The sequence below is a fragment of the Falco punctatus genome (genome assembly GCF_963210335.1).
Source record: "Falco punctatus genome assembly, chromosome: 7".
Lineage (NCBI taxonomy): Eukaryota > Metazoa > Chordata > Aves > Falconiformes > Falconidae > Falco > Falco punctatus.
Genome location: NC_137587.1, coordinates 44,305,125 through 44,317,830, shown reverse-complemented (window position 1 = coordinate 44,317,830; position 12,706 = coordinate 44,305,125). Strand labels below are relative to the sequence as shown.

The window sequence follows — 12,706 nt, the reverse complement described above, 5'->3', positions numbered from 1 at the left end:
TAAGAGCAGAGCATATTAATTATGACAAGACATCATGACATACCAGTTGAGATTTAAAGGCCGCTAATAACACTTTTTGTAGTAATTAGTGCAAGATCGTTATCCCATATAAACAAATATTTGATGGTAGACTTCAGTGATAAACAATTCACTTGATGACATTTACATATAAATACACATAAATAAAAACCTATGTAATTAAGGTTTGTAGTTAACAAAAAGTATGGTCTGAAATGAATTAAATGTAATTGTATCTAGCTGGATCAAAGCTCTTCCTCTAATGATACTCAAGTATACAGGGTATGAAAAGCATAACCGTACAATTCTCAATTTAGTAAAGTACTACTCTCTAAAACAGAATCATGAAAACAGCTCTTACATTTTAATGTAAAGTATAAAAATGTATATTACATTTACATACACTTTACTGAACTACATTGGGTAGCTCACGTTAAAAAAACCCATCCCTTTTTGAAAATCTTTCAAAAAATACATCAACTGCAGATACGATCAAAAGTTACTAAGTCAGCAGCTGACATAACATCTGTAGTAAAAAATATATTTTAGGAAAATACCTGGAAAAATCTAAACACCAATAAACACTTTAAAACTATTTTTGAAGTAAAAATTGTAGCAAACCCCAGAACAAGCTAGCTAGGATAAAAGAAACTATTGCATACTGCTCTTTAAGAGCCATGTAGCGACTTAGAACAGAAGCAGCAGACAGGGTAGGAGTTTTGTGGTGGAGCAGAGTGGAAACCAGAGGAAAATAGGAAACCAGTTACCCAACTTCTCTCTATGTTTATTACCATTTTTACTGGGAGAAGTATAAGAAAAAGATGAGAGAATCCCTCTCACTGAGCATATCCTCCATCAAAGGCTAAAACAAATTGGTAAAAGGAACCAATTTCAAGAGCCTTGGACCCCAAACTTAAAAACATTTACCGTATGTACTTACAGTTCAATGGGCAACAAATCAGATTATTACACTACAAGTTGCAGGTTAACTTTAAGAGTTAACACTATTTTGCAATATGAAGTGCTTTTTAATATATGTATCTATATAATATATAGATATTTGTAAAATACACGTGCAGATTTGAGAGAACAAACTGTGGAAATAGCTTTCTCCAGTCTTTTCTTCCCATTAACAGATCTTTATCTCCTACAGAACGAGCTTCAGGATTCAACAAGGATCTCCACAATATGATCAAGCTCATTAAGATCAGATTTAAAATTAGAGTTAGAAGCTGTAGCTGTTGGAGAAGAAAATGTTTCAAGCCCATCACAGTGTCCCATTTTTGTGTTGCTCATCATGCCTGTTAACATAGTATCAAGATCATAGTAAGAATTGTCAACTTCTGAAAACAGATCTTCAACAGAATTAGGACTTTTATTCTCCAGTGTCTCAAATATTTGATCTAATGACTTTTGAAAGTTTCCTTTATTTTCTTGTGGATTCTCCATTTCCCACACATTACTCTGCAGGTTTCTTGGAGCTTGCACTGAAGAAGCTGTGGACATGGTTTCTGAACTATCTTGTGCCTGGTCACCCTCAAAGTCTTTGTTGAAAGCACTATAGCCTGAAACATGCTTTCCCTCAGCTTGTTCCCTAGATGAACGACAGAGGATATCTGTTGAAACAAGACGATCCAGGGATGCCTGCCCTGTACTCTGTGTATGTATCATCTGCCAAGTCCCATCTTGAGTCATTTCCTCCTGGATCTGCCGCACCGTGTTGGCTATAAGTACTGAACGACAAAGGTTAGGTTCAACCAGCATATGACACAGCTGAAGTTTAACCAAGGACATATCTAAAAGTGACTGCCGCTGAAGGTTATAAGAAGGAATAGCCTTAATACCAGCCAGAGTTCCTTCAATATCTTCTTCACCATCAAAACATTTTCTCTTTAATCCTCGCACAAACATTGTGTCCTGTTAAAAAAAAATAAAAAATTCTTGTACAAGGTAAACAGCTCAAGAGGGAGTGGGAAAAAAAAAGACAAAAAAAAAAAAAACAGAAAAACTTTAATCTTAAATTTAAACAGCAAATTCTTTTAAGATAGAAACATCAGAATTGTCATACCAGGTTATAGAATGGCCAGTGTGGTACAACAGGGGTCAGGAACATATGGACTGGGTCCCAAAGACGGCACTCGGGAACCAGGGGTGAGCAGGTCCACAAGTCATGGCATCGGAGAGAGGCAGGGGCTCCCAGCTCCTGGCTCCCATTAAGCTGCACGCTTGATGGAAGTCAGGAGCCACTGCTTCGCACAGAAGCAAACATCTCAACAGCCGTATTTCACCTATTGGAGAGGCAGTTTCTCCTCGCTCCTCCAGAGTTTCTACTGGCATGCTTAACCTCTAATTTTGGAAATAAAAATACAACCTGGCACACCATCTTTTCAAAACTTGACCCTCTCCGGTACATCAACATGCCTACCAGAGCAACATGAAAAAAATACCATTGGCAGCACACTTGAAAATATTAGCTTATTTTGGCTACAGAGAGAATAAAATCTATATTTGTTCCTTAAAACTTGGGACGTTCAACTGAGGTGCCTAAAGCAGTCCTTCTGGTTCCCTTACTCAGATGAGTAAATGAACTGTGTAATTCCAATATGAATTGAGCAAGTCCAATAAGGATAGGTATAGTCATCCTCCGTATGCGCTTCTGTACTTCTTTCCCAGTTGACTCCAAGAAAGTAAAATTCCTGTATGCCTAAGTTTAGGTTCACCCGCTAAAAACAAGTGGGGTGCATGCAGGCTTCTCATGTTTTACATCTAAAAAACACTTGCTGAATTTTCCAAGGTACGGCTTTCAAGCACTAGCCTCCAGACCTTCTGAACTGCACTAATTTTGAGAACAGTCCCCCATGCAAATATTGCAGCTATCTCTTGAAATACAAAGTAGCATTTTTTTTAATGCAGTAGATGTCACTTCTTTCAGTCTTACAAAAATTAGGCTGCAAATGAAAGCTAATACCTGATCTTTAAATTTATGCACTTTTGACATGTTCCTTCTAAGTCTTCTGTGCTTAATATTCCTGTTTGCCCAGTATTTGGGGATTTTTTTTTTTTTTAAATGTAGCGACCCAAACAAAGGCTTTCAACTAAAAGCTGATAAAACCAAAATACTATTGCAGTGTCTTTCTATAGACTTTTCCCTTGCCCTTGGTAAGCCCTAACCTCTGCCTTGCTTTTCTGGTTGCTATGGTATGTATGTTCCACCTATGTTCAGGGAGCTCTCCGCGAGCTTTTTCAGTCACTAAAAATCCACTGAAGTGCAACACTGTTCCTTTCAAAATACATTACATACTTATCTACTCTGAAAACCTGGGGATAGCACAGTGGCTAAATAAACATTTGGTCCGACAGTACAACAGTTCATAAGTTGCTGTATATATCCATGAAGTAACCTTTATTTTTTTTTTTTGGATTTGCTGACTCTTAAAAGATTTATTTCCACTGAATGTACAAAACTCTTTATAGAAATCATTATACAGAGAAATCCTAATATGCAAAGCCTACAATATAGAATATATGAACTTTTTCTTATGGTCATTTTTCATAGACTTCATAAAAGCTATCCATGGATTACCAATATATTAAATGCTTAGAAAGTCTTTTTATTACATTTTCTCCTGTAGCCTAACATATCCACATTATTCCCATTAAACACCGCCCAAGTTTTTGCTTTATAGTGCCTTTTCCAGATTTTGAGATATTTCTGCAAACTTCCTATATCAGAGGCTATCCCATTTAATTTTTCCTACCAAGCTGTATGTACAATAATTTCTAACACCACCACCACCTGAAACCTGACCTCTAGAGACATCTTTTGGGACTACTAACAAACCATGTATGATTATGTCATCAAACATTAAACACACTGCAGAGTTTAAAGCTTCTTTTATTTCAACTTATTATATTCCTGTGAAGAATAACTAAAAATTCAATTGAATGTTAATCTTGTTTTCATACACCTGCTATCTGGCATTTAAATGCCTTCTAAGGCACACCAACAGAAGAACAGAACACAGCAGAAAACCTGAAAAACTCAATACATGACACACTGTTGGGTGTGGTGAAGCAGAGGAAAAAATGTTTATGGATACTTAAAGGTAAACCTTTCATAGCATTCACTGGATTTTTTTCTGTGACACTTACTTCCAGTTAGTATCTTACATCACAAAAACAGTTCTTTGTCACCCTGTTCTTGAGACTTGAAAAAATAGTAGATGACAGTTCATTTAAGAAGCAAAAAATTACATACCAGTAACTGTGTTTGACGTAGTCCTTCCTCTTCTCCCATGCTACTGAGCAAGAGTCCATACAGTAAAAGTTGGAGCACCACCTACCAAGCACCGGGAAGCAAGATGTCAGGCAAGTACAGGAGATGCAGAACAAAACAGTTCCCCATTTCAGAAACCTTACACACCTCCCTTTTCAATTGCTTCAGTATCTCTACCCTCACAGTGCTCCTACAAACTTGAACAGTACTATTAAACCCAATTTAAAGCTAGAGCACGAAGGTGATCTGGCCAACAATACACCCAAAATCAGTGGCAGGAAAAGGAAACTGCCAGTTTAAGTCCAAGTCTTAGGCTATTAGCCTGACCTTTGGACCAGCCTCTCCCTTATCCTTATGCCTTTGCCATTTGAAGAGCAAACCAAATCTTTAACAATCATCTCTGAAAAACTTAAACATGCACAAAAGCACACTGAAAGCAAGTCTTCATTACTTTTATCACAAAACCGTACAGTTTTCACCTTTGTGGTACAAAACCGCATTATCTCTGTAGCATCTAGAGAAAAACAGCAAGCACACACAAATATAAAACTGAAACACAGCAAAACCAGGGAGAATTTTCCTTTACCAGCACAGAAACTTTATGACTAAGAATTACTTCGCAAGATGACAATAATGAAAGTAATGACAGTAATGAAATTGTTTTAACTATATAGGCGAAGTTTTTAAAACACTTTTAAGGTGAAGTAAGATCTGACATACCAAATACAACCACCAAACACATGTAACAATTCCTTTAATTACTGAAACCAAAAAGAATGTTCCATTTCAACAAGCTACATAAATTTATATGATAAAATATGACAAAAATTCAGATACTTTTCTAGACATGTCTGTATAATACAAGACAGTTCAGTGTCTGCAACTGAAGTACATACCTAGAAAAGACACAAGTAAAGAGGATACATATGGTCATCTATTTTTGTCTTCTATTGTGGCTAGTAATAAACTATTTTTTAAGTGTTTGCTCTCAGAATTGGGGGGGTGGGGAGATGGCTGACAAAGGAGTTGGGGACCAGGGTGGGGGAGAAAACATGTTTATCTCAAGAAGCTGCATACTTCACAACAAAAAACCCCACCTTAACACTCTCAAGCCAAACTCTTTTGACTTGATCCCAAAATATTCAGACTAAAATGCTGTTATGTCATGGAAACTGTATTTCAATCAACTCATAGTCTCATTCTCTTTTCCAGACTACGCTTACATCAGCATTCAAGACAGGGTCATAAGGCACCTAACTACAATTCCAGTAAGACATCATAATATCCCTCAAAAAGACACCAAAAAAAAGTTTTTGCTCCCCAGGTATACTCTCAAAACATTTTATAAATGAAGAGCCATCTCTTTGCGAGCCTGTATATGGCAACAATTTGAATTCCTACTTTAGTTTAGAGTAGGTGACAAGGGCATAAACTTTGTTTAAAAAAAACCCAACCAACCAAAAGCCCACAACTACTACAGGTAAAGATGATGCAATCGGCAGAAAAATAAATTAAAATATTTTCTGGTGCTATTTTGTATATCTAACAATTTCAGAGGAAGAGGCATTGCCCATTTGTCTCCCAAACCATCAGACTAAAACAGGAGGGGACCGTTACGGGAATGCATGTATCCTTGGTAGAAAAGCCATCATCATATCCACAAACTAAAAGGCATAAGGGATGTTGGGGGACCAGTCCAGTCTGTAATCTAATACTAAAGAAGTAAACAGTTCTCCCGTGCAACATAATAATGCGGAAGACCTGCTACATGTGATTCCAGGTTCTTCCCTAGAGCAATAAACCAACCATGAGGACCTCTATTAGTATAAACTTAAAGAATACACCCATCACATCAATTATTTCATCAGATTCTATTAACTGGCATATGAGTGTGCCTCAGAACCAAAGTTCTCAGTAAAAAAAATTATTAATTTCATAGCCATTATCAGATTCAGTTAAAACCTTGCAAATAAATTACCTCCCTCAGACTTCTCTGCACTATCTCCAACAAGCATTCATCTCAAGAGAACGCGAAATTAAACCCCTAATTAATCAAGATATGTTTCTCTACTGATTTACATATTAACATACTAAAAAAGGCCCTGGACCTTGTGTAAAACTCCTTGGTACACGAAAGCAAGATTGCTGCTGCTTTAGAGTCAAAGTGTTCACACACACCCCACCCCCCCCACCCCCCACCCCGATAATTTCAAGCAGCATCTGTCTCTGTCCAGGAGGCAGTATCTAGACTAGCTATAGTATCTCCCTTCTTCCACTACTATCTGCACGTCAAGAGCCCAAATTTCATGTGTTAAACTTAAGTGCTGTTTGAAATAGCTGTGCAAAAAAAGCTGTCAAGGAGACAACAGCTATCTGCAGCGTAATAGAGTAGGAAAAAAGGAGTTTTGTGGGGTTTGGTGTGGGTTCTTTTTCTGGTGTGGGTTTTTTTTTATAGTCACACAGGGAGCATGGTATTATATAATTCATTAAAAGTTTTGCTTTGGGGATGGACAAATTCCCGGTCTGCCTTACAAATACCGTGCTTGAAAACTGATCTAATTCTTACCAAAGCATCAACTTAAAACGTTCCAGGATTCACATTCAATTCAGATCCCTGTAGTAATGTGCTGCCACAGATAAACTTAAGTACGTAAGGGGAAAAGTCACTTCAAGAGAGAGGAAATTTTAACACTGTTCATCTTGAGGAGAAAGCAGACAAGACCTACCTAGGCCAGTGCTGCAGGTTCACTTAAGCAGAGTGCTTTTTGTACAGCCCTAAGCATAATGACGGTTAGCATGGAATGTAAGAAAGTATTGTATCTACCACTCTAATCCTCCCCTCTCCAAAACTGTCTTTTGGAAGAAAGCAGAGCTATATAAGATGGAAAGCCAGGCACTCCTCTTAGGCACGCCTATGTGTGCCTGTGGTGATGCTGAGTTGTGAGTTGGGCAGAAGACACAGCAGAAGACTGGCAGGGCCAGGAACAGCCCTGTTCGGACCGGGACAAAGGCACCTATAAAGCACCGGGGTCTGGTCCACGCTCCGGGCGTAGGGGGCTGGCAGCCACCTCCCCAGGACAGGGGGAAAGGGCACCAGCTCCCGAGGAAAGGCAGTCGGGGAAGCGGGAACAGCTGCACGCCCAGGGCAGGCGCTGTGAGGAGCGGAAAGCTCCTGGAAGCGCAGACGGCAGAAGCTGGGAGCGGCTCGCCGGGGCCGGCTCGCCAGGGCCGGCGGGGAGAGGCGTGACCGGCGGGGGCGGCCGGGGCGGGGAGCGAGCCCCAGCGCACGGAGGCCGGGGAGGGAGCGCGGCGGGGGCCGAGGCGGGCCGAGCCGCGATGCGTGCGCCGGGCGAGCGGGGGGAGGTCCCCACCCGCGGCACGCCGGCAGTGGGAGGGCAGGGCGGCACGGCGTGTGGCGCTGCCGGGAGGGTGCCCGGCGGGTGGCGGCGCGGGCGCGGAAGGTGCGCGGCTGGCGAGGGCACCCAGCGGCGGAGCGGGGCGCCCGACGCCGGCGGGGAAGCGGCTCCTCTGGACCACCCGCCCCGGCCCGGCTGGCCGCTCCAGGGGCGCCCGCGCGGCCGCCAACGGCCCCGAGCGGCGGTTACTCACCGTCCCGCGCTCCCGGCAAACGGCCCGCCGCCATTTTGAATCGGCTCCCTCCTCCGCGGGCTCCGCCGGCACCGGCTCCCCGCCCGCGCCGTTCCCACACCGAGTCCCGGGGGTGGCGGGCGGCCCTGGGGTCCCCGCGCCGCGCCCGACCGAGCCGGCCTGCCCTACTCACCGCCTCGCCGCTGCTGTCGCCGCCGCCTGCCAGCTCAGGAGCCCCCTCTCCCGCCTCACCGACCGCTCCGCGCTTGAGGGAGGGGGCGGGGCCGGTCCCTACGGTTAACCCCGCCCCCCCGCCCGCCATCTTATTGTCAAGGCCCACAAAGGAGCTCGATTCCTACCCCCGCCCACGTCTTCCCGCTAAGGGCTGGGCCTTCCCCGGCAGCCACGCCTACGAGCGGGCGGCGGCTACTATTGGCTGCCGCCAAACCACGCGGGCGCCGCTCGCCACTGCGATTGGTGGCGCCGTTGCCATGGCGCGCGGCTTCTCCCGCCTCCAGGTACCGCCCACGGGAGGCTGTGGCGTTGCCATGGCGCCCCGGCCCTTCCCCTCGGCCGCGAGAGGCTGGCGGGAGGCGAGGCGGAGCCGCCCCGATTTCAAACGGCAGCCAAGGCCCTGCGGCGTGTCTGGGCTCCCGGCCACGGGCTCCGGCGGGAACAGGTTCCGACCTGGCCCCGCTGCAGCCCCCCGCTGTAGCCCGCGGGGCGCCCAGGGAGCCGCAAGGACGGGGGAGCGGCCGGCCACCCCCCGCGAGGCCGCGCCGCCTTCCCCGCTGGGCCCGGCCGCTCTCCGCCGTCAGGCGCCGCGTCCCGCCGGGCCGGGGACCCCTGCGCCCACCGCGGCCGTCCCGCCCGCCCGCCCGCCCTCGCAGCCGCTCCCTCCCGCCCGGCGCTGCCGCCCCGCGGGGGTGCCAGGCCTCATGACTCCATTAGCAAGGCCTGTGGCATTTCCTGTTTGGGCCGGGCCTCCAGCGCCGGCCGCGGCGGCAGGGGACGGGGAAGCCGCTCCCGGGGGGCGCGGAGCCGGGCTGAGGCTCCGCTGTCCCCAAAGCTCCAGCCGCCCTGGCGAGCGGGGAAATCCCGAAAGCTTTTAACGCCGCCGTGCCTTCTAGCTTGGTGCTGCCGCACATCTGCAAGTGCTTAAGCGACCGGGCGTTTCTCGGTCGCCTTCCCGGTCTGGCAGCTACGTGCCGGCTGGCTCCGCGGCAGGCAGCGGGCGGGGCGGGGGGCCGCGCTCGGCCTGGCGGCGGCTGCCGGCGGAGACCCTGGGGGGCACGGCAGCTGCTGCGGCCAGCGCGGGCGGGTGAGGGGCTGCCGGCCTGCGGGGGCGGGGAGAGAGAATGGAGAAAGGGGGGGGCTGGGGGTTGGTAGGAAGGGCTGTGGAACAGCGGAGTTGTGGCTCGGTGCGAGAAAGCAGGAGGACGTAATATTTACATAGCAAAGCAAGATCTGGTTTGGGGACAAGACTGGTTACAAAGTATAGTATTTCCCCTTGGGTTTTTTACAGGTTTTTGCACCACTCAGTGGCATCAATGGTGCAAAAAATATGAGTCAAAACTTTGGAAGAATGGTACCACAAAGAGATGTGTTCTTATGTTCTGTTCAGCTTGACGTTGGCTTCTAGTTTTGCTGCAAAGAATTCAAATAGGTAATCCCACAACAAATCCTGCAAGAACCTTTGAGCCTCTCTGGACTTCCTTTTTGAGGCAGTGTAGGTGCTCTTCCCTGGAGGATTGCTGCTAGAAGAGTTCGTTGGTATTGCTCTTTCTAGTGACAGCATCATCTATATAGTAAGGGACAGAAGTCCCCTTATCTTTTTCTTTTTTTTTCTCCTTTTAAAAACAATGAGAGGGTCTTGACATTTTTGTTTATGAGTTTTTTTTCCTGATACATCCTCCAGTGAAATGAGAGGATGTCTGATGTCTTAAAAACTACATCATCTACATTTCTGATTAAGCCACTGAAAGAGAAATTGTGAAAGGTTCTCAGCGCTCCATCATCTTTGAAAAGCTGAGAAACTATGTCTCATCGAGGTATGACAAGATTTGATTATTCTCAGGAGAAAGCAACTCTCACATCTCGCATATGTGAGAAAACTTTAAAAGTCAAAATGGAAAAATCTGGACAGACCTATGCAAAACAATACAGCCCAAAGTATTTACTAGAAAGTAAACAATCTGTGATGGGACTAAAATAGTGTTATAAAGAATTTAACTGAATCGTAATGATGATGTGATAAAGAGAACAGCTGCATTTTAGCTGCGTGCTAAAGTTTTTCATCCTCCTACTGGTTTCAGTAAATGACATTTTAGCGCCAGAGTTAAACAGAATAGGTGAAAGCCTGGTAATTTCCTTAACAGATTTTTATATATTGAGAAAGCTATCTCAGCCCATGAAACTTTCACAGCTAAGATAATCTGCAAGCGAAAGTGGGAATGATGCCAAATTTGGAGTTCTAGAGACAAAGCATAGAGCAGAACTGGAAAGAAATGTCTGCAAAGCAACCTGGTAGGGGTAACTGAAATTAAGACAATAAGTCTACTAAAAAAAGAAAAAAAGGGGGGGGGGAATTCCAGGTCAGAATTGGCAGGAGACTTTTGAATTGAAAGGTGATTCAGTATATGTACTCAAAGCTTCCTGACAATTGAGAGGCATGGCACCTAGTGAGAGACTGCAGGACAGCCTGCTTGCTGATGAAATGAATAATACAGGTGACAGGAAAGAAAATGATGCAAACCAGCTCAGCAGACCTCTCCTAGGAAGATGGGTCACCACTGCCATCCAGCAAAATCTTCAGAGCGAGTGGCAGTCCTGAGGGGATTTAAAAGCACTGGCAGCCTTTATGAAAGTGTGATTGCCAAAGAGGGTTGAGTGGGATAATCTTTTTGGCTGAAAACAGGAGGTACGGGGCTGGTTTAACAGAAGCAGGCATCCTTGACCTCTCTGAGTGGGTCCAAGGTGCAGATCCATCACATCCCACAGCGCACAGTGGGGCTTATTTGAGCCAGAGTTCCTGCCTCAGCAGGAGGGCTGAGACAAGGGGAGCTGCTACCCAGAGCCCCTTCTCTTGGCTGGCAGTGGTTAGCTTGTGCTCAGCGTGGATGAAGGACAGGCCCAGCTTTAGCCTGCGAGGTCGGCATGTGCACACTGCCTCCCCTGTGACTGAGCAGCAGCGGCTGTGGGAGCTGTGTTGGCAGCCAACTCCACTCTCCCCATCCCACAGCCTGCCTGCTCTCCCGGGAGCCCTGGCCTGCTTCTTCCTCTGGCGGTGGCTGGTACCGGGTGGTGTGACCTGTGTGCCATGCTCGTTGGAAAGCAGCCACTAACTCCCTCCCTCCCAGCCCCCTTCCTTCCCTTCTGGAGCAAGCCTGTGCTGGGCTGTGCTTGATGCCTCAGGAGCTTTGCTGCTTCTTTTTCAGAGCTGCTCAGCCCCTGCTGAGCTGGCCAGACTTTCACACATCAGTGGTGATGGGAAGGCTGGTTTAGAGTTGGACACTGTTTGTAAAACCACAGAAATTAATAGAAGCTCAATGGCAGGGAGCAGGGCTGAAACTGTGCTTTTAAAAGGAAAAAAACCCCAAACCTGACGGAATTTGTGATTTATTTGTGCAATTTCAAGCTGCACAAAGGATCTTAGTCCATGAGATTTCCACATTACAAATTATTACAATAATAGTGGGTTTTAATAGTTTTAAAGGGCTAATGCAGATAATCTTTATGTAGGTGAATAAGAGACAGAAATACATGCAGATTTAAGTTTGTCGCTTTCCACTGGATCCCTGCATGGATGTTATTTCTAGCCTGTGGAAAAGTCTCTCCAAGGGAGTGTTTCTTGGGCTGTGACAGCCACTGTCTCTTACTCGGTGTTTGTATGAGGCTTAGCACAGTGTTTCATAACCAGTGGCTTACAAGCCCTCAGATAGAGGGTAGGAAAATTAGTCAGGAGGTTGCTTAAGCTTTGAAACAAATGGTTGCGGTGAGATAGGACTGAGTCCTGTCCCAATACCAATCGTGTGCTGACAGTGAAGTGTTTTCCACTCTGCACCACTGCATGGCTGCAGTGTTTTCTGTCTCTGGTCTGAGGGCCCTGGGTTAACGTAGCTGGGCGCATGGTTCAGAGTACGGCTGTGCAGTCGGGAGGCAGGAAAACGTGTGCTTGCACTGCCAGTGCTTGGAGCCAACCAGACATGACTCAGCCTTGAACTGGAAGCCGCAAGCTGTCGTCAGCGCAGTGCTGTGCTCTGGCTAGCGAGTCTTACTGAGAGACAAGGTGTGTTAGCTCAAGCTCTGTGTTGTACCAGCACGACTGTGTGAGGTTTGGAAGAGTTTTGGCTGCGATCCTGCTGGTTCAGAATGGGGACAGATCTTGCCTGCCTCTGCCTGCTAAAGACAACGTGGACTTGCTCTGAGTCTGTATTGTTTCTCTCATAATTACTGTTTGATTAAAGTGTTTAAGATATGTTTGTCTTTTTAATTTGGCTCCAGAGTAGGGCAGGAGGCCCACTTGTACCATTTTTCTTTAAGCCCAAACTGCCAAATTCTGATTACCTTTGAGATAGGCAGCATTATGAAACAGTTTGGAGTGCTTCTGCAGACAAGCACATTCCTGCAGCAGAGCTAGCCTAAAAAATCCAAGAGCAGATGGGAGAAAGGCTAAGGAGAGTAATTAAATGTGGCTGTTCCCTAAGAAGTAAGCCTGTTGTAGCAGCTCAGCTGGGCCCCGTAAGGCAGGTACAGGATACAACTTTATTGCATGTATTCTGCAGTCACAGGGCACTGAATTTAAGATAAAGTGGTTTTGTGTTG

At 45.9% G+C, this 12,706-nt stretch overlaps 1 protein-coding gene across 4 annotated transcripts; it reads right to left on the bottom strand.

Annotated features, from left to right (window-relative positions):
* CDCA4 (cell division cycle associated 4) lies at positions 1 to 8,207 on the bottom strand. 4 transcript variants are annotated; one of them, XM_080397330.1, is made up of 4 exons: positions 8,076 to 8,181; positions 7,021 to 7,069; positions 4,277 to 4,357; positions 1 to 1,935 (listed from the first exon to the last, which is right to left on the bottom strand). In XM_080397330.1, the coding sequence occupies exons 3-4, from the start codon at positions 4,313 to 4,315 to the stop codon at positions 1,180 to 1,182; spliced, it is 795 nt and encodes a 264-aa protein (XP_080253456.1). In that variant the 5' UTR covers positions 4,316 to 4,357; positions 7,021 to 7,069; positions 8,076 to 8,181; the 3' UTR covers positions 1 to 1,179. The 4 variants fall into 4 exon arrangements, with proteins under 4 accessions (XP_080253456.1, XP_080253454.1, XP_080253457.1 ...); XM_080397328.1 differs by lacking the exon at positions 7,021 to 7,069 and having other exon boundaries at positions 8,076 to 8,207; XM_080397331.1 differs by lacking the exons at positions 7,021 to 7,069; positions 8,076 to 8,181 and adding an exon at positions 7,904 to 8,069.
* Positions 8,208 to 12,706: the final 4,499 nt, after the last annotated feature.